Raw genomic sequence first — 23,972 nt, 5'->3', positions numbered from 1 at the left:
AGGAGATCCAACCAGTCCATCCTAAAGGAGATCAGCCCTGGGATTTCTTTGGAAGGAATGATGCTAAAGCTGAAACTCCAGTACTTTGGCCACCTCATGTGAAGAGTTGACTCATTGGAAAAGACTCTGATGCTGGGAGGGATTAGGGGCAGGAGGAGAAGGGGATGACAGAGGATGAGATGGCTGGATGTCATCACTGACTTGATGGACATGAGTCTGAGTGAACTCCGGGAGTTGGTGATGGACAGGGAGGCCTGGCGTGCTGTGATTCATGGGGTCGCAAAGAGTTGGATACGACTGAGCGACTGAACTGAACTGAACTGAACACATGGTGGTATGAATAACCTATATGTTACGACGGGAGGATATAAAAATTGGTAACCTCCCTCAGCTTACCCCCAGCCCAGACCCTTCACACCCTTATGAACACAACACATAACATTTGGTGTGTCACCTTCCAAATGTTTCCTCCATGTGGTTGAAAACTAGTGCACCCTGCTTCCATCGTGTGGCACTGTGCCATGGCCTCTAGCTGAGACTGGCCTCACCTCTGCCACGCAGCAGCTGGTCCTATCTGGACTCCTGTTCTGCCATAAATGCACATAGCTGGGCCGGATGCTGGCAAGGGATCTGCCCCGGGTGCCAGTGTGTCTCAAGGACAAGCTCCAAGGAGCAGCCGTGTGCATTTATAATGGAAACCTTCAAATCCACAAGGCTTCCCCCAGCCTCTCTCCTCTGTAGGCTCTTTGAGTTTCATCTCCAGCCACACCAGCATGTCTAGCTTTGGGCCAGTCAGATTGGTAGAAGGGGGTACCTCTTGGGTTCTCTTGCTACTTCCTTGATTGGTAGGGAAAGTAAGTGTCTTCTCAAAGGTTAAGAGCTCACTTGTGATTCCTTTTCTTTGAACTGCCTGTTTTCTTTGGGGAATTCCCTTTTTTAAAAGTTATTCTTACTGATTTTCAGTCACTGGGGCTGTTTGTATTGGAGATGACCAGACACCCAGCTCCCTGCTTCCTCAGCGGGATGCGTGCACTGGGCCTCACACGTTCATTTCCAGACTGAGGGAGTCAGGTCTCGGCACAGCTCTGCATCTTTCTCAGGTCCCAGCGGCCCTGCTTTGTCCTCAGGCTGCTGCCTTCATGGAGGCAAACTAGTTGATTCCAAGCATAGGGTCTGTTTGTCTGACGGGAAGGAAGGAGTTGATGGGTTAGAAACCCCAGTAACCAGCCCTGGACCCCTGCTGTACTTCTGCCAATCACTGGAACTGGAGAAATGCCAGGTTCTGATTGGTTCAGTGTAATGGGGGCCCCACCCTCTGCAGTGGAGGCTGGTGGAAGAGAGAGGAGGTCAGCATGCCCACAGTTTATCAAAGGACAGTGGCCCCGGGCTGTCATGTGTTACAAATATCCTCCCAGTTTTATTTAGTTCCTTGGCCTTAAGTTTCATTTGTAGATGAACCTTAGATGTTTGTAGATGTTTATTATATTTGTTCAGTTCAGTTAAGTTGCTCAGTTGTGTCCAGCTGTTTGCGACCCCATGGACTGCAGCACGCCAGGCTTCCCTGTCCATCACCATCTCCAAAGCTTTCTCAGGCTCATGTCCATCGAGTTGGTGGTGCCATTCAATCATCTCATCCTCTGTCATCCCCTTCTCCTCCTGTCTTCAATCTTTCCCAGCATCAGGGTCTTTTCAAATGAGTCAGTTCGCCTCAGGTGGCCAAAGTACTGGAGTTTCAGCTTCAGCATCAGTCCTTCCAATGAATATTCAGGACTGATTTCCTTTAGGATTGACTGGTTTGATCTTCCTGCAGTCCAAGGGACTCTCAAGAGTCTTCTCCAACACCACAGTTCAAAAGCATCAATTCTTCAGCATTCAGCTTTCTTTATAGTCCAACTCTCACATCCATACATAACTACTAGAAAAACCATAGCTTTGACTAGGTGGGCCTCTGTTGGCAAAGTAATGTCTCTGCTTCTTAATATGCTGTCTCGGTTGGTCATAGCTGTTCTTCCAAGGAGCAAGTGTCTTTTAATTTCATGGCTGCAGTCACCATCTGCAGTGATTTTGGAGCCCCCAAAAATAAAGTCTCTCACTGTTTCCATTGTTTCCCCATCTATTTACCATGAAGTGATGGGACCGGATGCCATGTCTTAGTTTTCTGAATGTTGAGTTTTAAGCTAACTTTTTCACTCTCCTCTTTCACTTTCATCAAGAGGCTCTTTAGTTCTTCTTCAGTTTCTGCCATAAATAAGGGTGGTGTCCTCTGCATATCTGAGGTTATTGATATTTCTCCCAGCAATCTTGTTTCCAGCTTGTGCTTCATCCAGCCTGGCATTTCGCATGATGTACACCCTTGCCCACCCGACAGCAGAAATTGTACCAGGCTGATTCACTGTAGCCAAGACAGCACCTTGAGTGGGGAGAGGACTAATCTTGAATGGCGCTCATGGGAGGAGTCCAGGTTTTCCCTTGGGACATTCACTTGTCTTTCTGAGATGTGACCCGTGTGCATCTGCCTTTGTAGGTCCTCAGAGCAACCTCAAGGAGACATCGGTCCCGGAGGTGGAAATGGAGTGTGGACAGGAGCTGAGGGAGGAAAGCAGCCCCTCCTTGGCCCTGGGCTCAGGTGATTGGCAAGAAAGCCCAGACGAGCCCTGTTCAAATGCCTCGTGGCAAACCAAGCGCGTGAGTGTCTGGCCCCTGGGGAGCTGGTTCTGCCCATCTCCTAGCTTTACAAGGACGCTGTTTCCTGCTGTGGTTTCATCAGTGGCTGAAGAAGTGTCCCCACAGCGTCCTCTCCAGGACAGCTTCACTTCACTGCTGCCTAGCCTGTTGGCCCCTGCATGCTCGGCTGTGGCAGAGCTGCCCCTTCTGTGCCTGATTCATGCAGGGTCTCTGCATCCCCTTCCCTTTTTCTCCCACCATACCCAGCATGTCGTGTCTCCCAGATGCTGTGGCGGGGGTGCATCTAGGTGTCTGAGCTTCTGCCACGTTGATGTCTGTCTCTGCTCTGGGCATTTTGCATGGACCAGACAGTTCCTAAGGTGCGTCTAGGCTCTGGGGAAACGGAGGTGCTCTGGAAATGCCACCATTCCTTGAAGGAGACGCTGAGCTGTCTTGTCTCCCTATAAGTGTCGGACCCCAAGAGTGTCTCTTGAGTGAGTGACCAGGCAGGAGCCCAAGTGAGGCTGCAGAGAGTTGCCTGACAGATTCAGGACAGATTCATCCTTCTGGATGAGCGAGAGCTCCCCACGCCGAAGTCCAGCCTGTCTAGACCTAAGCAGCTGGGTCTGTTCCCAGGTTTCTTGGAGGACTGAGAGGGATATTGTCTCTCTGCCTGGTTGGGGCTGGTTTCCTATGTGGTCCTTTGTTGTTCCTTGTGGTTGGGTGGTGGGGAGGTGCTGCAGCTGTCACTACTGTGGCCCCTCGTGAGTGTGCGTGCATGCCTATGTGAGTATGTGCACACGTTCGAGTGTATGTGTGCTCATAGTATGTGTGTGGTATATGCATGTGTGAGTGTGTGTGGTAGTTGTGAAATGTGTGTGAGTGTTTTCATTCTCCCTGGACACTAATCCTTACTAGAGCAGGTGGCCAGCTTTGAGCCTGGGCCATGGGGGACACTGAAATTTGGGGTAGACTTTTTTTTTTAATTCCTTTTTCAAATTTAGTTTTTATTTATTAAAAAAAATTTTTTTAACTGGAGTATAATTGCTTTGCAAAGTTGTATTAGTTTCTGTTGTACTTGAAAGGAATCACTTACATGTATACATATATCCCCTCGCACCCACCCCCATCCCACCATCTAGGTCATCATAGAGCACCAAGCTGAGCTCCATACTGCAGGTTCCCACTAGCTCTCTATGTTACACATGGGTAGTGTATTTATTGTCAAATCAAGGCTCCCAATCCATCCTACCCTCCCCTTCCCTTTACCTGTGTCCATATGTCCATTCTCTACATCTGTGTCTCTATACCTGCCCTGGAACTAGGTTCATCTGGACCATTTTCCTAGATTCTACGTAACATGCTTATTTTTCTCTTTCTGACTTACTTCACTCTGTATAATGGACTCGAGGTCCGTTCATACCTGTATAAATGGCCCAGTTTTGTTCCTTTTAATGTCTGAGTAAAATTCCATTGTATGTCTACACTGCATCTTCCTTATCCATTCACCTGTCAGTGGACACTTAGCTTGCTTCCATATCCTGGCTATTGTAAATACTTTTAAAGTGAGTATCAAGGAATACGCACCATTAGGAAGTTAAGTGTTTGACACTGTGATTGAAAACAGTATCGACCCCAGCAGGATTAGACCTTTTTTAAACCTTGATTGAGTAAGTTTAAGGCTCTCTTGGAAGAAAGAATGGGCAAGAATAACCGAGAAAAATTGTTGAAAAGAAATGCCTAAAGTGGGACTTGCTGTATTAGATGAACAAAAACATGTTTCAAAGCCAGTCATTAAAACAATGAATCTTGGGAGGAGTCCATGTACCAGAAATACAACCCAGAAACAGACCCTAATGTGTATAATGACAGTTGGAAAAAATATACATAAATATTTATCTGACCCATGAATGGGGAAGATTTTCTAGTGATTAAAGCAAAGGGGAAAAATACAAACAAAAGATTGGTATATTTGACTATAGAAAAAGTCTTAAAAGAATTAAAAACTTTGTATGATGAGCACAAATGAAGAGTAAATGGTTTAGGAAAATATGCGTTTACATATTTGTATGTACCTAAAAGGGCTTCCCAGGTAGCTCAGCAGTAAAGAATCTACCTGCAATGCAGGAGATGCAGGAAGCAGAGGCTCAGTCCCTGGGTTTGGAAGATTCCCTGAAGGAGGGCATGGCAACCCACTCTGGTTTTCTTGCCTAGAGAATCCCATGGACAGAGGAGCCTGGCGGGCTACACTCCATAGGGTCACAAAGAGTTGGATACGACTCAAATGACATGATTTAGCACGCACATGTACATAAAAAGATTTGTATTTACATAGAAATGTTTTAAAATTAAGAGTGAGTTGCCTCAATATGTCAAAAACTCTTAGAAATCAAGTAGAAAACAGGAACCTACCCAACAGAAAGATGACTAGCAATTGATATAGTCCACAGTAGAGAAGATAGAAATGGCCATTAAACATATAACTGTCCCACCTCTGAAATCAAACACTCAAAATTAAAAGAGCTGCAAGGTTTTAAATTAAACCTGTTAAATTAAAAAATGGGTTGAAAGTCAGCATTTGCAACAATGGGGCAGGTTTTTCGCTACAGGTGAGAGTAACGTGGTGGGACCCCTAGTAAAGCAGGTTGACCTGCTTTGACCTGTTCTGCTTCTCTGCTGTCATCATAAGAAAATAACCTTAGGCACGTGAGGATTCAGTAGAGGATTTTATCACAGCCTTAGTGTGAGTGTGTGTGTGTGTTTAATATTTATTTATTTACTTTTGGCTGCATTGGGTCTTTGTTGCCGTACTTGGGCTTTCTCTAGTTGCCGAGAGTCAGGGCTAGTCTCCCGTTGTGGTGCACAGGCTTCTTGTTGCAGTGGCTTCTCTTGTTGCAGAGCATGTGCTCTAGGGCTTCAGTAGTTGCAGCACATGGGCTCAGTAGTTGTGTGACTCATAGGCTTAGCTGTCCTGTGGCATATGTGGTCCTCCTGGACCAGGGATGGAACGGGCATCCCTGTTTTGCAAGGCAGATTTTTAACCACTGGACCACCAGGGAAGTCCCAGCCTTAGTGTTTTATGGCCAAATGTTGGAGTCCACCTGAATATTCCACCCTGGAGAGTGTCATTTGTATCATCCATATAGCAGAAAGTACTGTGGCCTCCAGCTGTTATTTCCACCAAATATTTAAGATGTGAGGGAGGAACTTTCCTGGTGGTCCAGTGTTTAAGTTCCCCCTTCCAATGCCAGGGGCGAGGGTTTGATCCCTGGTCAGGGAACTAAGCTGTCACATGCCTTGCAGTGTGGCATAGCAACAACATTTTAAAATATTTTGTATCTACCACGAGGAAGAGGAGCACAGGATGGGCCAGGGAGTCAGGTTGAAGGTGCTGACTGATCCTGTGGTTCCTTCCAGTGTCACCTTGGTCCTGTCTTTGATTTCCTGCTGGCAGCTGGCCTGGGTACCTGGCACTGACTGGGATGAGCTTTGAACCTGGGCTGCCAGTGTGCTCTGACCCATCTCATTCACTGGGCCTTTCCAAGCGCCCCTCAGAGAACTGCCCTTCCCTTTCCACACCGACTGCCTGCCCCCCTCAACAGTCAGAGGCTCTTGACCTTTCCTGTCTTCCCTCCACCTGGGTGCAGTGCTGCACCAGGTATCCCCCCTGGGCTAATGGACCTCTCTGCTCACCTGCAGCAGCTGCAGTGCAGAAGCCAGGCCTTGGCTTTAGGCCCAACTCCCCTGTTCCCTGTCCTGCCCTGTTCCCCTCAGTGGCCTGGCGCCCAGTGGTGAGTCCCACTGGTCCTCACTGCTTCCTTCAATGGAGGAAGGGATGGCACAGGGCTGGCTCTGTGCTCCCTAGGGTGTGCCATCCAGAGAGATTGGTCACTACCCTACATGCCCGCATCCCCAAAAGCCACCTTGGGGCCTGGCCTCAGATGCTGGGCTACCTGCCCCTCCAGGAATGTCCCCACAGCTGCATCTGTGTGCAAGTACTGGCCTGGGCAATGGGATGGAGCTTAGAGAACAAGGCTGCAGGCCTGTTTGTATGGAAGGTCAGATGTGCCAAGGCTTTCAGACATCAACTCTAACATGGGGCAGCTTGCTTGCATGGATTTGCTCTGCCTGCCACCCACAGAACCCTTTCTTTTATTCCCTACACCAGGGACCCCGTGTCTGCTGAGCCTGGATGCCAGGGGGCCTGGGGAGCTGGTGCAATCCTCACTCGAGAGTGTCCCCACTTGGGTTTGAGTTAGGGGTCCCTTAGACCCTGATGGATCAGTGCCTGTGGTCACCCTGCTCTGTCTGAAGGGGATCATGTTTCAACAGGGAGTTGTGTCCAAGGGTTTTGTAGATGCGGCAGATGACACATCCACATCCGATGAGCTGGAAGCTGATAGTTACTCTGCCTACAAAAGAAGAAAAGAAGATGCAATCCTGTTTGAGGTCACTGACACGTGCTCTCCAGAGTCTGAGCAGGTAGTTTGTGTTAATGGTGGCCCACGATGCTCCCTGCCAAGGCTTGCATGGAACCGAGTGCCACACCTCTCTGATGCTGAAGGTGGCTGTTGGGAGGCTTTTTCCACTCCTACCCAGGCTGGTCGACACAGTAGCCATGCCTGTGGGTTTTAGCTCTCGTGATTCTGAGGATGTTCTGCTAATGTTGAATTTCAGCTTTATTGCATGTGCTCCCCATGCTGTGTGTGCCCCATGTGCTTCTCTGTCTGTGGGACTTTCCCGGCAAGAACACTGAAGTGGGTTGCCATTTCCTCCTCCAGGGAATCTTCCCAATCCAGAGATAGAACCCGTAACTCCTGCATTGCAGGCAAATTCTTTACCACCAAGCCCCCGGGGAAGCCCCTGTGGCCCCCTATCCCTACTTTTCCATCCATCTTTTCATTTCTTGTGTAGCTATCTCCTTTGGCAAACGGGAAACTTACCCTGAAAGTTCCACAGGCCATGCAAGATTCTCTTCATGGAGAAGAGCAGGGGGCCTGGGTCTCCCTTGGGGGCTGGGACCATACCGGTGGGAGTCCAGGCTGAACCTCTACTGGGGCTTGGAGAATGCACCCAGCCCCTGCAGTCATCAGCACCTGAGGTTATGGGCTCGTGTTCTGAACCCTGGTTGTGCCATGGAAGCCTGCTGAATTTAGTCCCGACTTCTTTCATTGTCTATAGCATTTGTGAGTCTTGAGGGTTTTACTAATAATATCAAAAGTGAGACTACTTAATATATGTAATGGAAGTAATTTTGCTTGTGAGGAAAAGCACTGAGGCTTCAGACACTGAAGAGTGATGTGTTTAACTATCATCCTTTCACAGAATGGTGACCTTTTTCCTGAGTAAGATGGCCAATTGAGTCATTTAACAAAGATTTATTGAGCAGCTGCTGCATGTGGGGGCACTGGGTGCCTGGTGGAAGGCTGTAAATGAGGTGTGGTCTTGCCTCTGGGCTTCGATCTGTTGGTTAGTTCAGAGCAGAAACACTTTGGGAATTCCCTGGTGGTCTAGTGGTTAGGACTTGGTGTTTTCATTGCTGGGGCCTCAGTTCAATCTGTGATTGGGGAACTAAGATCCCATCAGCCATGTGGTGCAACAAAAAACAGAAACCCAAAAGCACCTTGTAAATACAGAGGACAGCAGTGCATGAGCACTGATAGAAAATATTGAGTGGATGTGGAGAGTCCCTTCATGATCTAAAAACAGGAAAAGCAAACTACAAATAGATTTTCCCAAAAGGAAGGTTTAATACTGTAAAGATGCCAGTTCTTTCCTTAGATATATACATCCAGTTGGTCAATTAATGTGTAAAAGTAGTATTGCTTCCAGTGGCTTTGTTTTGTTTTTGGAAATGGATAAAAGACACTAAAAGTCCGTCTGGAGTATAAATTGGTGAGAGTTCCTATAAAGAATGTAGAAAAGTACAACAATAAATGGGAGATTTGACATCAAAATGTGTTGTAAGCTATAAGCATAGCAATATAAAGTAATAGAGCATCCTGATGGAGTAACAGAGACCCAGTAGGGAAAGTTGACATAGAACATCTAGATGCAGATGTGAGTATGTATGACAGTTGAGCAGGTGATAAAGGTGGTATCAGAGAGCAACACTGTGTTAAGTAAGGGGCATTTGAACTGTGGCTCACCATTTGGAAAAAACAATTCTTTTCTCCTTGTTGTTGGTTAGTCGCTAAGTCCCGTCCAACTCATTTGTGACCCCATGGACTATAGCCTGCCAGGCTCCTCTGTCCATGGGATTTCCCAGGCAAGAATACTGGAGTGGAGTTACCATTTCCTTTTCCAGGGGATCTTCCTGACCCAAGGATCGGACTCACATCTCCCGTATTGGCAGGTGGATTCTTTACCACTGAGCCACCAGGGAAGCCCTTCTTCACTCATAGTAAACACTAAGATATATACCAGATTGGTTGACTAATGTAAAAGACACCCTGAAAGTTCTAGAAAATATAGGTGACTATTTATAAAATTATGTGGATATTCCAGAGCCTCACCAAAACAACCCCTTAGATGCAGATAGGGATGCATAAAATATTCCAGATTCTGGGTTAGAGGAGACCATTCAGCAATGCTATGGAGAAGCAGGTGGTTAGAAAAGATTTGCAACATATGATGACAAAGGGTTTACAATTGGAATACCTAACTAATTCTTTCAAAGAAATAAGACATCCATATACTAACAGGACAGTAGGTGAAAGATGTAAAAGGCAGTTCCCATGAGAAAGGGATAAGTGGGCAGCAAATGTGGCAGAGTTCCCCTCGAGGGCTGGCAAGAGCAGAGCACATGATCAGTGTCCAGAGACTGCCCTGTTGCCGCTCGGTTAGGTAGGATTTGGTTTTATTTACTTATTTTATTACAATTTTTAAAATTGAAGTGTAGTTTATTTATAATATTTCAGGTGTATAGTAAAGTGACACCTATACATGTGTTAAATATATATATATATATAACATTTCAGAATATATCTTTTCCATCATAGCTTATTACAAGATATTGAATATAATTCCCTGGGTTATTCAGTAAATTCTTGTTGATGATCTGCTTTATATATAGTAGTGTATATCTGATAATCCCAAACTCCTAATTTATCCCTCCCCTCTTTCACCTTTGATATCCATGTTTGTTTTTATGTCTGTGGGTCTATTTCTATTTCATAAATAAGTTCATTTCTATTATGTTTTTAGGTCCCCAGGTTTGGTTCCATTAAAAACAGGGTTTGGCTGGTGGCTGGTGGTGTGCGGTGATGTCTACCAGTCTGCTGTTGTGGGCTGGGATGTGGTTTGGGGTCCACATGTTGGGCTGTTATCATCCTGTCATCCCTTCCCATAATCTTTGTCTTCCAGGAACTGGGTCATGTCCCTCCAGGGGTCCATCTTTCATTTACTGCCATCTTTACACAGCCACACCTCCCAGACCCTCTTGGTTCTGCAGGGTCACCTCCCTCGCTATGGCGTGTACTTCCTTGATTTTTTCCCTGCTGACAGCACCCCTTCTTCTAGAAGGCAGGCCTGATCCAGGTTCCATGGGGTGGGCAGCTGGCACCTGTTCATGGGATCCAAAGCCTCCACTACTTTCTGTAGTGACCAGAGGGTTGGGCATGTGTCACAGAGGGGTCCTCCTGGACTGTGCCACGGTGTAGAGGTCTGGAGCCCTGAGGATGTTGTGGCCCGGGTGTATCTACCAGAGCCTGACATCTTATGCCACCAAAGTTGTTAGAACATTGATTGCCTTGACTTATTTGGGGCTTCTGTATAAAGGAAACAACCTACTTTGAAGTTCTGTAAAAAAGGAAACGACCTACTTTGAGGTTTGTTTTAAGCATTGGAGATCTTTTGCTTGCAAACAGTTGAAACCCCAGTTTAGGTTAATCAATACAATAAAGGGTATTTGTCACTCATGTAACTGAGAAGCCCTTGGGTAGACCTAACTGCAAGCAAGGTTTAATCCGGGCATCTACCTGCAGACAAGGTTTAATCCAGGCACCTTGATATTCCTGAAGTCCAGGTATCTCTGTCTGTTTTTGCATTGCCTTCCTCATGTCAGTTAGCTCCTTGGCCTCTCAACAGTCTCCAACACCTTGGACCCTTCCACAGGTTACCAACCTCCCACTGCGTTGTTCAGAGGGATAAGAGAATGCCTCTTTGGGGGGGCTTCCAGAGAAGAAAGAGGAAACATCTCTTTCCCAGGGGAAGCTGTCCTCAAATCTCAGTGGCTCTGATTGGGACACGTACCCATTCCTAACAAGCCAGGGTGCTGTGCTGACCCTGCGTCTGGAGTAGAGTTAATCTTGCTGGAACCACTCGACTGAGAATGGGAGGTTCAAGGGATCATTTCCTGGAGTTGGGGAGTGGGAGCATGGTGCCAGGCAGCTGGTGGGGCAAGGGGTGGTCTGAGCATCTCTCCAAGACTCCAGGAGTCCCTTGAAGCTCCCATTCTCAGCAAATCCAGGAATCTCGTGGTGCCCTTAGTAGAGATTCTTGCCACATCTTTTCCTGATGGCCCTTCTCTTCCTCCTCGGCAGTCCCTACTGTGGAGTCTTTGTTCCTTTTTGCAAGTGTATAGTGTGTAATTGAGAGGCTGGCACTGGTCCTAATGATGATGCCGCTTCTTGGAATTTGTCAGGCTGGGGGTCAACGTGATATTTCTAGCTCTGATCCCAGATTTTTTTCTCTTGTTGCTTCTGCAAAGCCCGCCTTATGTTTGTGGATGGACCGCCCCCCCACAGCCCGCATCCCTCTTCCCCCATCAAAGTACTATCCATGAGTGTCATCCAAGTTCTACAAAAGAGGAAACTGAAGCTGAGGAAGTTTACTTGGGTCCAAAGATGGCAGGAAGGATGGCTGCAGAGAAGGAGCTTAGGCAGTGCCTGTTTGCTAGAAGGAAGTGCTTGATCAGATGCCAGTGGAAAGGTGACACTGTCCTTCCTGAATTGGCACAGTACTTTCTATTGAAACCATGCTTTTTCTCAGATGGGACTTAAACCTAATCCAAACTCAGATTGGGACTTGTATCCACAGGCTGGGACTTGAACCCATGATCCCTGGCTTAGGAGAGGACTTGAACCCACTCTCTCTCTTTTTTCAATTGGCTGCCCTGGGTCTTTGTTGCTGTGAGGGCTTTCTCTAGTTGCGGCGAGCAGTGGCTACTCTGTTGTGGTGCGTGGGCTTCTCATCGTGGTGGCTTCTGTTGTGGAGCACAGGCTCTAGGTGTGTGGGCTTCAGTAGTTGTGGCACACAGGCTTAGTTTACACTCGGCATAGGGAATCTTCCTGAGCCAGGGATCAAACCCTCATCTTCTGCATCGGCAGGTGGATTCTTTACCACTGGACCAGGAGAGAAGTCCAAACCCACTGTCTTTTAATTAAAACCCCTCACCTTGTGTCAGTACCTACTGAAGCTTAGGTTCTTTTGTCTCATCACTGAAATTATTCAGCGTGAGGCAAAGTGATAGACAAAGAACGAGTTTATTAGCCTAGGACACTTATGACAGATACAAGCAGGCAGGCAAGGGAGCATCACCCCAAGAACAAACAGGGCTTCATTTTTATAATCAAAGCAAAAGTGGGGAGGGGAGAAGACCACCTTATTCCTCATTTTTAAGTAGATATCAAGGCTTACATCATTAGTCCTTCCTTTGACTCTATATGGACTAACTGGGACTATCATGGCTTTATTTAAATCATATGTATGTCAGCAAAAGGGTGGTAACATATACTAAAATATGGCAATTCATCTCAGGTTTTGTAATAGCGGCCCCCCCAGCCCAAACTGGAACCCAAAGTGCATTGGACCCTTCCCTCCTCTCTCCCTGGTGCTCTTAATGCAGGAACTGCTCTACCACACCTTTCTAGGCAGCCACGCCTAGCCCACTAGCCCACCAGAAGGGACCCTGTACCTGCCACTCATGCATGCATGCTAAGTCACCTCAGTCATGTCTGACTCTTTGTGGCGCTATAGCCCACCTGGCTCCTCTGTTCAAGGGATTCTCCAAGCAAGAATACTGGAGTGAGTTGCCATGCCCTCCTCCAAGGGATCTTCCAGACCCAGGGATGGAACCCATATCTCTCATGTCTCTTGCATTGGCAGGCAGGTTCTTTACCACCAGTGCCGCCTGGGAAGCCATCTACTGTGAAAGTGGACAGGTGGAAGTTCTGCTCTGGGGACACCAGCTCCCAGTCATCTCACTGGTCACGATCTGACCACTGAAGTGAGCAGCGGGCTGAGCCCATGACACCTGTCACCTTAGACCACGATCCCATCGAACGCAGTCTCTGCCACTTGGGTATCTCACTCCACTGAGAGCTGGAGGACACTGTGAGGGCCACTGGTACTTCTTCAGACCTGGCTGCTTTCTGGTGTTGCACCTTTCTACTCAAGGTGGCATAGTGATGAGGCAGGCAGGAGCTATAGCAGCCCCACTCAGTCTCTGGTTGGTGCCTCAGTGGTTTCCCCCTCCCCCAAAATGAGCAACTGTCAATCAGGGACCAGTTAGTGGTCCTGCTCAGCCATTGTTCAATGTCAAAGTGGGCCCCTCCCCCAAACAAGTGACTGTTACTGAGCAGCTGTCAACCAGTGACCGTGGTGCTAGTGGTAAAGAACCTGCCTATCAATGCAGGAGACAGAAGAGACAAGGGTTCAGTCCCTGGGTTGGGAAGATCCCCTGGGGGAGGGCATGGCAAGCTGCTCCAGTATTCTTGCCTGGAGAATCCCATGGACAGAGGAGCCTGGCGGCCTACAGTCCATAGAGTTGCAAAGAGTGGGACAATGACTGAAGCAACTTAGCATGTGTCAAACCAGTGACCGTTAGTGGTCCTGCTCAGCCATTGGTCAGTGCCTAAGTGGGCTCCTCCCCCTCCCCCTCTTGTGTATAAAAGGAGCCTGAATTTGAACTGTGGTAAGACGGTTTTTTGAGACCCTAGGTTGCCATCTTCTCAGTCTGCCAGCTTTCCGATTAAAATCATTATTCCTTGTTCCAACAACTCATCTCCCGATTTACTGACCTGTCAGTGCAGCCAGGAGAATGAGCTTGGGCTCGGTTAAGTTTTAGTATAATGTCCTCTTTCATTTAGTTTCTTTCCCCCTTCACCTATGTTCCTGTCTTGGCTACAAAATGCTACTCTTCAAGGACCGTTAACTCCCTGACTTCATGTAACAAGATTCGGATACCATATCTACTGTCTTGTGTTTTAATTATCAGAACTTGTGGCCCGAATGTGCCTGATGCTTGGATGCTTGGTCTTCCTTCAAGATAGTATAGATTGTTGCTAGGTTACTGGATTCTTTTCTTGAGTAGTCATTAGCCTACAACAGTTTCCCAAACTCCCATAAAATTCCTTTTCCATTCTTAATCCCCTAGAGTGATTCCTAAACTAACTAACTATCCTACTCTATCCCAATCACTGTCAATGCAGAATGAGGCAGAGGACCCCTGGGAGTTTGGGCATAGCTGCAGGCCCACTTAGCCTCCAACCCTTCAGCCTTTGTCAAAACCTTCACAGACTTTCTGTCCAAATGATCAGTGTTCTCACCTGTCACCCTCACTTCCTGCCATATGTGCCTTTTCAGGGTCCACAGCACGCACCCCCACCCCTCCGTGTGCTCCTGACCCAGTATTCAGGGGAGTGAACAAGACTACCTTGCCCTCCCAAAACTGAGATCTCTCTGCTCTCTGAGGACACTCATTATAAAATATAAAATCAGACATGTATTCTGACTAACCCACCTTCCCTCCAAGAAGTAGCAAACTGTTCCTTTTTTCTCACTAATTCTCTCTAGGCAGAAATAGGAGTAGCCTTTATGTATGCATTTAGAGCTGGTATACAGCCTTTAGCGGAGAAGGCAATGGCACCCCACTCCAGTACACTTGCCTTGAAAATCCCATGGATGGAGGAGCCTGGTAGGCTGCAGTCCATGGGGTCGCTGAGTCAGACACGACTGAGCGACTTCACTTTCACTTTTCACTTTCATGCATTGGAGAAGGAAATGGCAACCCACTCCAGTGTTCTTGCCTGGAGAATCCCAGGGACGGGGGATCCTGGTGGGCTGCCGTCTATGGGGTCCCACAGAGTCAGACACGACTGCAGCGACTTAGCAGCAGCAGCAGCAACAGCATACAGCCTTTGATCTGAGGTATAACTGGTATTGAATGAAATACACAGGCCTTCAGGGTAGAGCCCCCTGGATATGTTCTGCTGTGTGTACTGCTTTGTCACCCCTACCCGATCCAGTGACAGGACAGTCAGTCCCCAGTAAGTTCTCTAGCATCCCTTCCAAGTCAATAAACTCTGCACTTAACAAATGTTTTAATTAAATATTACACCCACCGGTATTTATAACACAGATGCAGGATTATCTTAGTGGATACTCATCCCCTACCATCCATCGTCAACAAAGACATCATCAGGAGTATTGGGGTCTCCTCCCAACCACCCCCATCCACTGCCCACACCCAGAGGTTGTGACCCAGGTCTGGATTCCTAATGAGTAGTGTTTAGTTTTAGTGTACATATTCCTGACTAATGAGTTCAGAGACAGACCATAGTAATGAGGACTACATAAATATGTACCATGTATATATAGACTTGATTTTTGTCAAGGAGAAGTTTGGAGTTTAGCCTTGTGCCATGCCTGTAGACCTGTGAGGGGCCACACACTCATGTGGCCCCATTGATGTGTATTGAGAGAACTAAGTTGCCTGTGTGAAATTTGAATCTTATTCTAAGGGTTTTGAAGCACCTTATAAAAAGCACAATCGAATAGGGATTTAAAAAAAAAAAAGGAGAAAGTGAGATAAAGAGCAGATAGGCAAATTGCAAATCAGATGTCAGAACTCTCTTTTTTTTTTCTTTTGAACTTTTTATTTTATATTGTGGTAAAACCAGTTAACAATGTTGTGATAATTTCAGATGAATAGTGAAGGGACTCAGCCATCCATATACATGTGTCCATTCTCCCCCAAACTCCTCTCCCATCCAGGCTGCCACATAACATTGAGCAGAGTTCCATGTGCTATACAATAGGTCCTTATTGGCTGTCCATTTTAAACATAGCAGTGGCGTACATGACCATGCCAAACTACTCTCCCTTCTCCCTGGCAATCATAAGTTCGTTTTCTAAGTCTCTTCCTATTTTGTAAGTAAGTTCATTTCTTTCATTTCTTTTTAGATTCAATATATAAGGGATGTCATACGATATTTCTCCTTCTCTGTCTAACTTACTTCACTCAGTATGACGCTCTTTAGATCCATCCATGTTGCTGCAAATGGCATTATTGCATTGTTTTTAATGGCTGAGTAATATTCCATTGTATGTATGTAACAAAGCTTTTTTTATCCATTCCTCTTTTAACAGATATTAGGTTGCTTCCTTGTCTTCTCTATTGTAAACAGTACCACAATAAACACTGGGGTGCATTTTTCCATTCAGATCATGTTTTTCTCCAGATATATGCCCAGGAGTGGGATTGCAGGATCATATGGTAGTTCTATTTCTAGTTTTTTAAGGAACCTCCGTACTGTTCTCCATAGTGGCTGTACCAATTTATATTCCTACCGACAGTGTAGGAGGGTTCCCTTTCTCCACCCATCTTCAGAGTTTATTGTTTGTGGATTTTTTTTTTTTTTATGACAGCCATTCTGGCTGGTGTGAGGTGATATCTTATTGTAGTTTTGATTTTCATTTCACTAATAGTTTGATAGAAAACCCTTTGTTTTTGGATCTGATCACAGACCTGACGGAGGTGGGTGCGTCCTGGGGCAGAGGAAACATGCCGGTGCTTCAGGGAGACACGGGACTTTCTAAGGAATTTATATAATGAGATAGAAGCATTTAGGGACCTACCGGGGCTCAGGGGTTGTTCTAGACACTGTGGATGCAGCAGTGAAGAAAACAGAGACTTCCTTCGTGGAGGGAAGAGAAAATAAAAGGCATTTAGTTGCCGGTTTCTGAGGAACAAAATAAAGCAAGTGCCGGGCTGCATAGGTTTGCTTTCTACTGGGAGAGTCCAGGTGGTCTGTCGAGGGGTGTGGGGCAGAGGACAAGGTGAAAAGTGAAGGAGGTGTCTGGGGAGAGAGCGAACCAGAAGCCCGCGGCGCCCTGATTGACTAGTGATGACAAGGGAGGTCAGTGTTCCTCACAGCTCCCAGGAGGAGGGGCCACGCCTGAAGGGCCGCAGGGGAGATAGAAGGAGCAAGGGGAGAAAGTGGCCCCGAGCCTGCCTTGTAGGGCAGGGCAGGCAGGTTTGAGGAGGTTCAGAATTGGCTAGTGTGAATGCTCTTGGTGGACTCTGGGCTGTAGGGTGGTCTAGATGTCCTGTGCTTGGCCCTGTGGTGATTTGGAGCTGGAAATGTTGGCTTGGAGGGAGAGTTTGATAAAGGAGGTGGGCGGTGGGTGGAGGGAGGAGCTCCGTGTTGGTTGATTGGCAGATGAAAGATGTGCTTGTGGGGAGTCACCACCTCTCTCTGGGTATTAGTAACCCTGGGAGGGGCAGTCTCTCCAGGATGAGCAAGGTCCCCCCAAATGCCAAAACATCCTAAAGTACAGGAAGTAAAAAATAGGATTGATGCTGGAGGCTAGGGCAGGACTAGGGTAGGATGAGGTTGACAGACTGTGAGGGCCAGTCATGTGGGGTCTTCTGGCCAAGCATAAGCTTTGATTCTGGGTGGGCTGGTCAACCTGGAAGGTAGCCTGTGGCTTTGGCCACGTCCAGATGCACAGGTCCCAGTAATCTTTGCCGATTGATGAAACTGCCTTCTTGGCTGTCAGTGACTTTCAGACTCAACCCGCGTCTCTTCACTGGAAGCCTCCGAGTCCTACTAACAAGCTAAAACCATCTGTTTTTAGTCTTTCTCTCCCAGTAAACCATCAGTTTTATGGGGGAGGAACTCGTCTTACTTTCTTGTTCCTTGTGCTTAGGACAGAGTTCCAGGTTCCTTTTGGTAAATCAGCATAAGCTACTTAATTTAAGCCAGCCTTGCCTTCAAAAGGGAGAATCCGCAAAGGACCTGGGGCCGTGGGGTCTGCATACAGATTTCTGCTGGTCTGATCTGTGGTTCCCAGTGAGGCTGCACTTGAGGACCACCAAGAAAGCTAATGGAGATGCTGGTGCCTGGAGTGAGGACCTGCTTGCTGGTGGTGCTCACAGAGCAAGCCTGGACTGGCAGCAGCACCATGGAAATGCAGAACCTGAAATTCCCCCAGATGTGCTGAGTCACCATCAGTATGTTGGCAAGATCTTCAGAGATCTATATGCCCTAGAAGTTGGGGACGTGGCCTCCTTGAATGACCTTCCTTCTTTCTACCACAGTGTTAGCTGGTGTTGATGTCAGACCAGGAAATTGCCATTCAGGGCAGCCTGTGTGTTGTGTTGCTTGTTTCAAGCAGATCGGCTGGAAGTTTGGTCAGGTTTCTTGGAGAAAATCTGGAAGCTGACCCAGAACATGATGTCCCACCCCATGTGCAGATAAATCCCAAGGTCTTCCATCTCCCTCTCCCGAGGACTTAGCCCAGGCAAGGGGTAAGATGCCAAGCCCTAGGCCCACACTGGGCTTCAGTGGCAGGGAGGGTCACTGGTTACTGGCACTTAATGAACTAATCAATATTTTGCTGCAGACCAAGATTGCCATGCATGCAGGGCATTCAGCCCTTCGGGGTCCTCGCAGGGGCCTGTCACAACTGCTTCTACAAGCTCGTCTCTGATTCTGAAGCTGAGGATTCTTGCCTTTGAGTGAGGATCTGCAGGCAGAAGAATAATGTGCCAGTGCAAGTGCAGGAAGGAACAACTTAGACTTCGGCTCATTTTTGCATCTCTATTTTGTCTGTAGTACACACCATATAAGAGTGTTACATGTCGGGCCTGTGCATACTTTTCAACATTTGAAAGCATCTTTACAGGGCCCTTCTGTTGGAAGATATTCCACATGAGGGTCTCAGCTTGGATTGGGCAAAGCAAAGTGTGTGACCGTCACTGCTCCCCACTTGTCCCTCAACTCTGTTCACCACCCCCATTCACTTCGTGCTCACATTCTTTCCAAGAGAGAGGAATGGCAGATTTAGCAGTTGTAAGGTGGTTGGGTTGAGCTATGCTTGACATACTTCAGAAATGGAAAGGAAATTGGAGGAAACCTTTGGGGAGCGTACAGAAAACCTGAGAAACAAAATGAGTGTCTCTTTTTCTGTTTAGCGGCGTAGAAGGAGTAAAAGGAAGAAAAGGAATTCGAAGAATGCTTCCACATCTGCAGAGCTGGATTCCTTGTCCCCATCCTCATTGGAGCCCTGTAGTCTGAGTTCGCTTGCAAACTCTGGGCTCCAGGACACAGCTTCATGCCAAAGCCCAGCTCAGCAGGGTAGTCCCACTCACCAGCCAGGCCTGCCCCCAAGTGTGGACAAAATACCACTGGAGGCTATGGGGCACCCTCTGCAAGGGGAGGCTGCAGGAGAGGCAGAAGCAGCCATAGGCACCGAGTCTCTAAGCAGCCTGGCACCTCAGGACCAGACTCTGGGAGGAGCCCTCCCAGAAGGAAATGACCACCAGTCCCCAAGCCCCTCCACAGGTGAAGATCTCCCCACTTCTGCCAGTGAAGGCTCTCCTAGGGAGAAGGATACTGCCCAGGAGCTCTTGTTTCCTGAGCCAAAGGCGGACACCTCCAAGCCCAGGAAAGAGCTGCAGACCACTGAGCAGCTGGCCAGGGCTCCTGCCTCTAGGGTGAGTTAGTTTTGGGGTAAGTTAGGGGAGTGATGACCAGGGTAGGCCTGCCATGTCTCAACACCTTGCTGTGCAGTGCGGTTCTGACAACACTTCACTGTCTGGGAAGGGAGTCCACTTGGACTTGCTTCTTGGGAGGGGGGCTGTGGGAGGGGCTATGCCTCTACCCTGAGCTTCTGACCCCTGTTCCTGGGCTGGTGGCAGAGGCTGACCCTCATGCCACTGAGTCCAAGTTTCCCTGTGCATTTTGTCATTTTGGCCCTAATGTTTTGGTGCTTTATTTCTTCCAGGCAAGTGCTGCTGCAGCTGAGCCAGCTGGTTCAGTGGAAAGAGCTAAAAAAGATGTTAAAGATAAGACTGAGGAAATGAAAGAGCCACCCACAAGCGTCCCTGCTTCCCGAAACCACCGTCAGGTAAAGCGTCTTGTGCCTGCCTGGTCGCCTTTCCAGGATGCCCTCCCCATCCTTGCTGTCCATCCCATGGGCTGCTCCTTTTAGTCCCGTTCCTTCCGCAGCTTAATCATTTGGTGAATATGTGTTAGGTGCTGGGAGTATAGCCATGAATGAGACCAGTTCCTGCCTTTGGGAGCTCACATTCTAGAGGGGAGAAAGACATGCAAAGCCAGACTGTGTGAAGTGCCCTGGAGAGAAGTAGGGCAAGGGACTGAGGTGGGTGCCAGTCAGGGCCTCTCCAAGGAGAACTCAAAGAGTGACAGGCAAGCCATGTGCCTATCTCGGGACATGCAAAGGCCCTAAGGGAGAGTGTGGTGGGCTTGTTTAGGGGGCAGCAGGAAAGCTGCTTCTCCCAAGAGCAGGTGAAGGGAAGAGAGGCCGGGGTTGGGGCTGGGGTTAACGATGTTGGGACAGGAGTCCTTGGAGCCTGTGGTGGGTAGACCAGATGCCGTTTGAAGGTTCTGAGCAAGGAAGGGATGTGACCAGTCTGGTGACTGTGACAAGCGTCCTATGTTGGGGGCAAGCATGGAGCCTGGTATAAAAGTTGGGGTTTGGGTGCCTGTTCCAGGAAATTGCAACCAAGGACCAGATGGCTGATCCTGGAGGGAAAACAAATGAAAATGAGAAAGCCAAGCCAAAGAACCTGAAGAGGCCAGAGGGGAATAACGGAAATAATGCAGCCCCTGTGAAAAATGAGAAGGAGCAAAGGAACCAGAGCACACAGCTAGCTAAGGAGAGGTGGGTGCAACAGGCTCAGGAAGGCACAGGCCTGGCCCCCACCCAGCACTGGGGCTGGAAAGGGCTACACCACCCCAGAGGAGATTCCCAGGCTGCCTTTTTGTTGACTCGCAGTGCAAAGAGGAATGCTCAGGAGGTAGGCAGGGGAGGGGCATCTGTCCCAATTCTTTGACTGGTTGAAATGCGCCATCACATGGTCTCTGGGGACCTGGAGCAGCATTGACCTTACAGAAGTCAAGAGAGAGGCAGTCATGTCCCAGAGTACTCAGTCACCCCCTCCCACCACCCCTCTTTGGAGCTGGGCAGAGATCACCCCACCCTGTGCCCACTGTCCTCCTCCACCATAGAGGGAGAGCCAAGGGGACCCACATGGTGGGCAGTCTATCTGAAATGTGGGCTCTCTTGCACTTTGCTAGGGTGTGTGTTAGTGCACACCCAGAAACAAGATTGTGTGTGCACATGTATGCCTGCATGTGTGTGTGGAGAGGGAGTAGAGAGACCAGATCTAATCAGTGTTTGCTTCTGTGACTTTCCCCCAGCCCGCTGAGCTCCACAGAAGGAATCATGGTGTACTTCCATGCTATCATTTCTAAACATTTTGGATTCAACCCCGATCAACACAAAGTATATGTTAGGGGTGGAAAAGAACTCGGGAAGCCTGCATGGAATCATGATGTTTGCGAAATGCACTACAGCAAGTAAGTATATCCCAGTTGGCCCATAAGGAAATGTACAGAATGTCCAGTCTTTGAAATATATTGAAATCATAATTCTGATCAAGTTGATTAATTCTCATAACTTTTGAAAGATGAATATTTCAAAAAACTCTTCCCTATAATGAAGTTCTTTGTCATCCTTCATTTGGGTCTTCTTTCTGTCTCCATGTGGAAGTGAGCCTTGATCTAGAAGCATCCCTTCTTTCAGCATAGATTTATAGCATTAGGTCTGTACTCCATGTTGTGTTTGAGAAGAATGAATATTTCTGGGAGAGTATTTTCACATAACCAGCTGCTGTCCTGTTCATTCACAGAGACTTACATGAGAACGGGTCCCTCATTGAAGGCAGCACCACCATTTCCAAGCAGCACGTGGATAAACCCATTCCTTACAAGTACGTTATCTGCCGAGGCAAGAACTCTGTGGAGTATGAGTTCATCTACAAAGAACAGCCAAAGAAAGGCGAGCACGTGAACCGCTGTCTGCGAGTGAAATCTTCCCTTCTGGACTCTGGAGGTAAGCCGAAGACTCTTGATCGATCAGCCTCTGAAGCTGGACGATCCTCTCTGGAACAAAGGCTTTCCTTGTCCTCTGTGGGTGTTCTTTGCTTGGCATTGGCCCTGTCATACCTCCCGGCTTTATGTTTTCTAAGCCTGAGCTTGGCAGCATGCTTCTGATCAGTTTAACTTAAGCACTCACAAGAGTAAACAAGGTAGCAGATGTTTTCTAAGGGAAAGGAGAGAGGGTGGATCTGCTGAGAAGTGAGGAGACTGGGGCTTGGAGAGGCAGCAGTGGTTCTTTACCATCTGAGCTACTATTAGATAAAGCCTACTTAATATTAAAGTTCTTGTTTATAAAGATTGATCTGTCAGCTTTTGAGAGATGGACCAGTCTGTCACTAAGACCAGGTGCTTTATTTTGTTTGTTTTTTGGGGGTGCATAAAACAGTTTTATTATATTCATTACTTCTGTAGGTTAGCAGTTTGGATGGAGCACAGCAGGGCTGGCTGATTTCTGCTCTCTGATGTCTGGAGTCTCAGCTAGGCAGGATTGAAAGCTGGGGGTGACTTGATGAAATCATCTGGAGGGGTCTTTGCCATTGAAGCTGCCCATGGCAGGGATCTCTGTCGGGTGTCTGACAGCAGTAGAGGTCAATGGGGGCAGATGCTTGATTATTTTGAACTGGCCCAAAGAGAAGAAACTAGAGTCGTGTTGTCTTCTTAAATGTGCCCAAGTGTTGACTTCATTGCCTGCCTTTGCAAGACTCTCTTCTATGTGGGCTGATTGCAGAGTCCCATGATCCTTTCTGACTTTGCCCTGCACTTGCTGGATGATCCAAACTGGCTGTTTCCATGCTTGAGATGACCCCTCATCAGACAAGAGCTGGTGCTAAACTAGCCTTTGCAGAAGACATGGTAATGATTTGGGATGGCAGGTCTCCTTTGCTCTTATTTAAGAAGCACTGCCTTAGTGACTTCAGATTTTATCTGGCTGGTTCCTGGTACTTAAGCTGTCAAACCAGATAGAGATGCACTTTTTAATATGAGCCAGTCATTTTAAAGTCCATTAAAAAGATTTTCTTTTCTTCTTTCTTTCTTTTATTGAAGTATAGTTAGTTGTTGTTTTAGCTTCAGGTGTACAGCAAAATTATTCAGTTATTTATTTTTTTCAGATTTTTTCCTTTATTAGCTTATTACAAGATATTGAATATATTTCCCTGTGCTATTACATTAAATCCTTGTTGCTTACCTGTTTTATATATAGGTATGTACCTCTTAACCCTATACTCCTAATTTATCCTTCCCCCACCTACTTTCCCGATTGGTAACCATGTTGCTTTACTTTGTATGTAAATCTGTTTCTGTTTTGTAAATAAATTAATTTGTATTATTTTTTGATTCCACATATAAGTGATATCATATAATATTTGTTTTTCTCTGTCTGACTTAATATGATAATGTCTAGGTCCATCCAGTTTCTGCATATGGCAATATTTCATTCTCTTTTAATGACTGAGCAATATTCCAGTGTGTATATGTCTGTATGTGTGTATATCATGTCTTCTCTATCCATTCATCTGTTGATGGACACCTAGGTTGTGTTCATGCTGGGTTATTGTAAATAACATTGGGGTGCATGTATCTTTTTAAAATAGAGTTTTCCTGTTTTGTGGATATATGTCTAGGAGTAGGATTGCTGGATTATCTGGTGGCCCTATTTTTAGTCTTTTGAGGAACCTCCATACTGTTTTCCATAGTGGCTGCACCAGTTTACATTCCCATCAACAGTGCAGGAGGATTCCCTTTTCTTTACTCCCTCTCCAGCATTTATCTGTTGACTTTTTGATAATGACCACTCTGACCTGTGTGAGGTAATACTTCATTGAAGTTTTGATTTGCATTCCTCTAATAATTAGTGATGTTGAGCATCTTTTCATATGCCTGTTGACCCTCTGTATGTCTTATTTGAATATGTGTCTATTAAGTCTTCTGCCCATTTTTGGATTGGGTTGTTTATTTTTTGATTGAGTTGTAGGAACTGTTCATTAAACAGATTTTTAAGTTGGAGAGTTAAATCAGAATTGCCAAACAACTTTATTTTTTAGATGCTTTCTTAATCATGATATTGTACTAAATAGAGTTTTTCTTTTTTTTACTCTGGGTCTTCAATGCTGCATA

General features: G+C 47.0%; 1 protein-coding gene across 1 annotated transcript in view; it reads left to right on the top strand.

Annotated features, from left to right (window-relative positions):
- Positions 1–23,972, top strand: part of LOC104993660 (E3 ubiquitin-protein ligase RNF213-like) — a gene marked incomplete at its 3' end in the record, with an annotated part of 80,563 nt that overhangs the window by 9,384 nt on the left and 47,207 nt on the right. Inside the window, exons 3-9 of the mRNA XM_010846989.1 lie at positions 2,525–2,685; positions 6,997–7,146; positions 18,866–19,387; positions 19,678–19,800; positions 20,408–20,577; positions 21,117–21,275; positions 21,608–21,810. Coding sequence (XP_010845291.1) covers positions 2,525–2,685; positions 6,997–7,146; positions 18,866–19,387; positions 19,678–19,800; positions 20,408–20,577; positions 21,117–21,275; positions 21,608–21,810 — 1,488 coding nt within the window. The remainder of the gene's footprint in view (positions 1–2,524; positions 2,686–6,996; positions 7,147–18,865; positions 19,388–19,677; positions 19,801–20,407; positions 20,578–21,116; positions 21,276–21,607; positions 21,811–23,972) is intronic.

The sequence above is a fragment of the Bison bison genome, unplaced genomic scaffold (genome assembly GCF_000754665.1).
Source record: "Bison bison bison isolate TAMUID 2011002044 unplaced genomic scaffold, Bison_UMD1.0 scf7180017849302, whole genome shotgun sequence".
NCBI lineage: Eukaryota > Metazoa > Chordata > Mammalia > Artiodactyla > Bovidae > Bison > Bison bison.
This window is presented reverse-complemented; position numbering and strand designations above follow the sequence as displayed.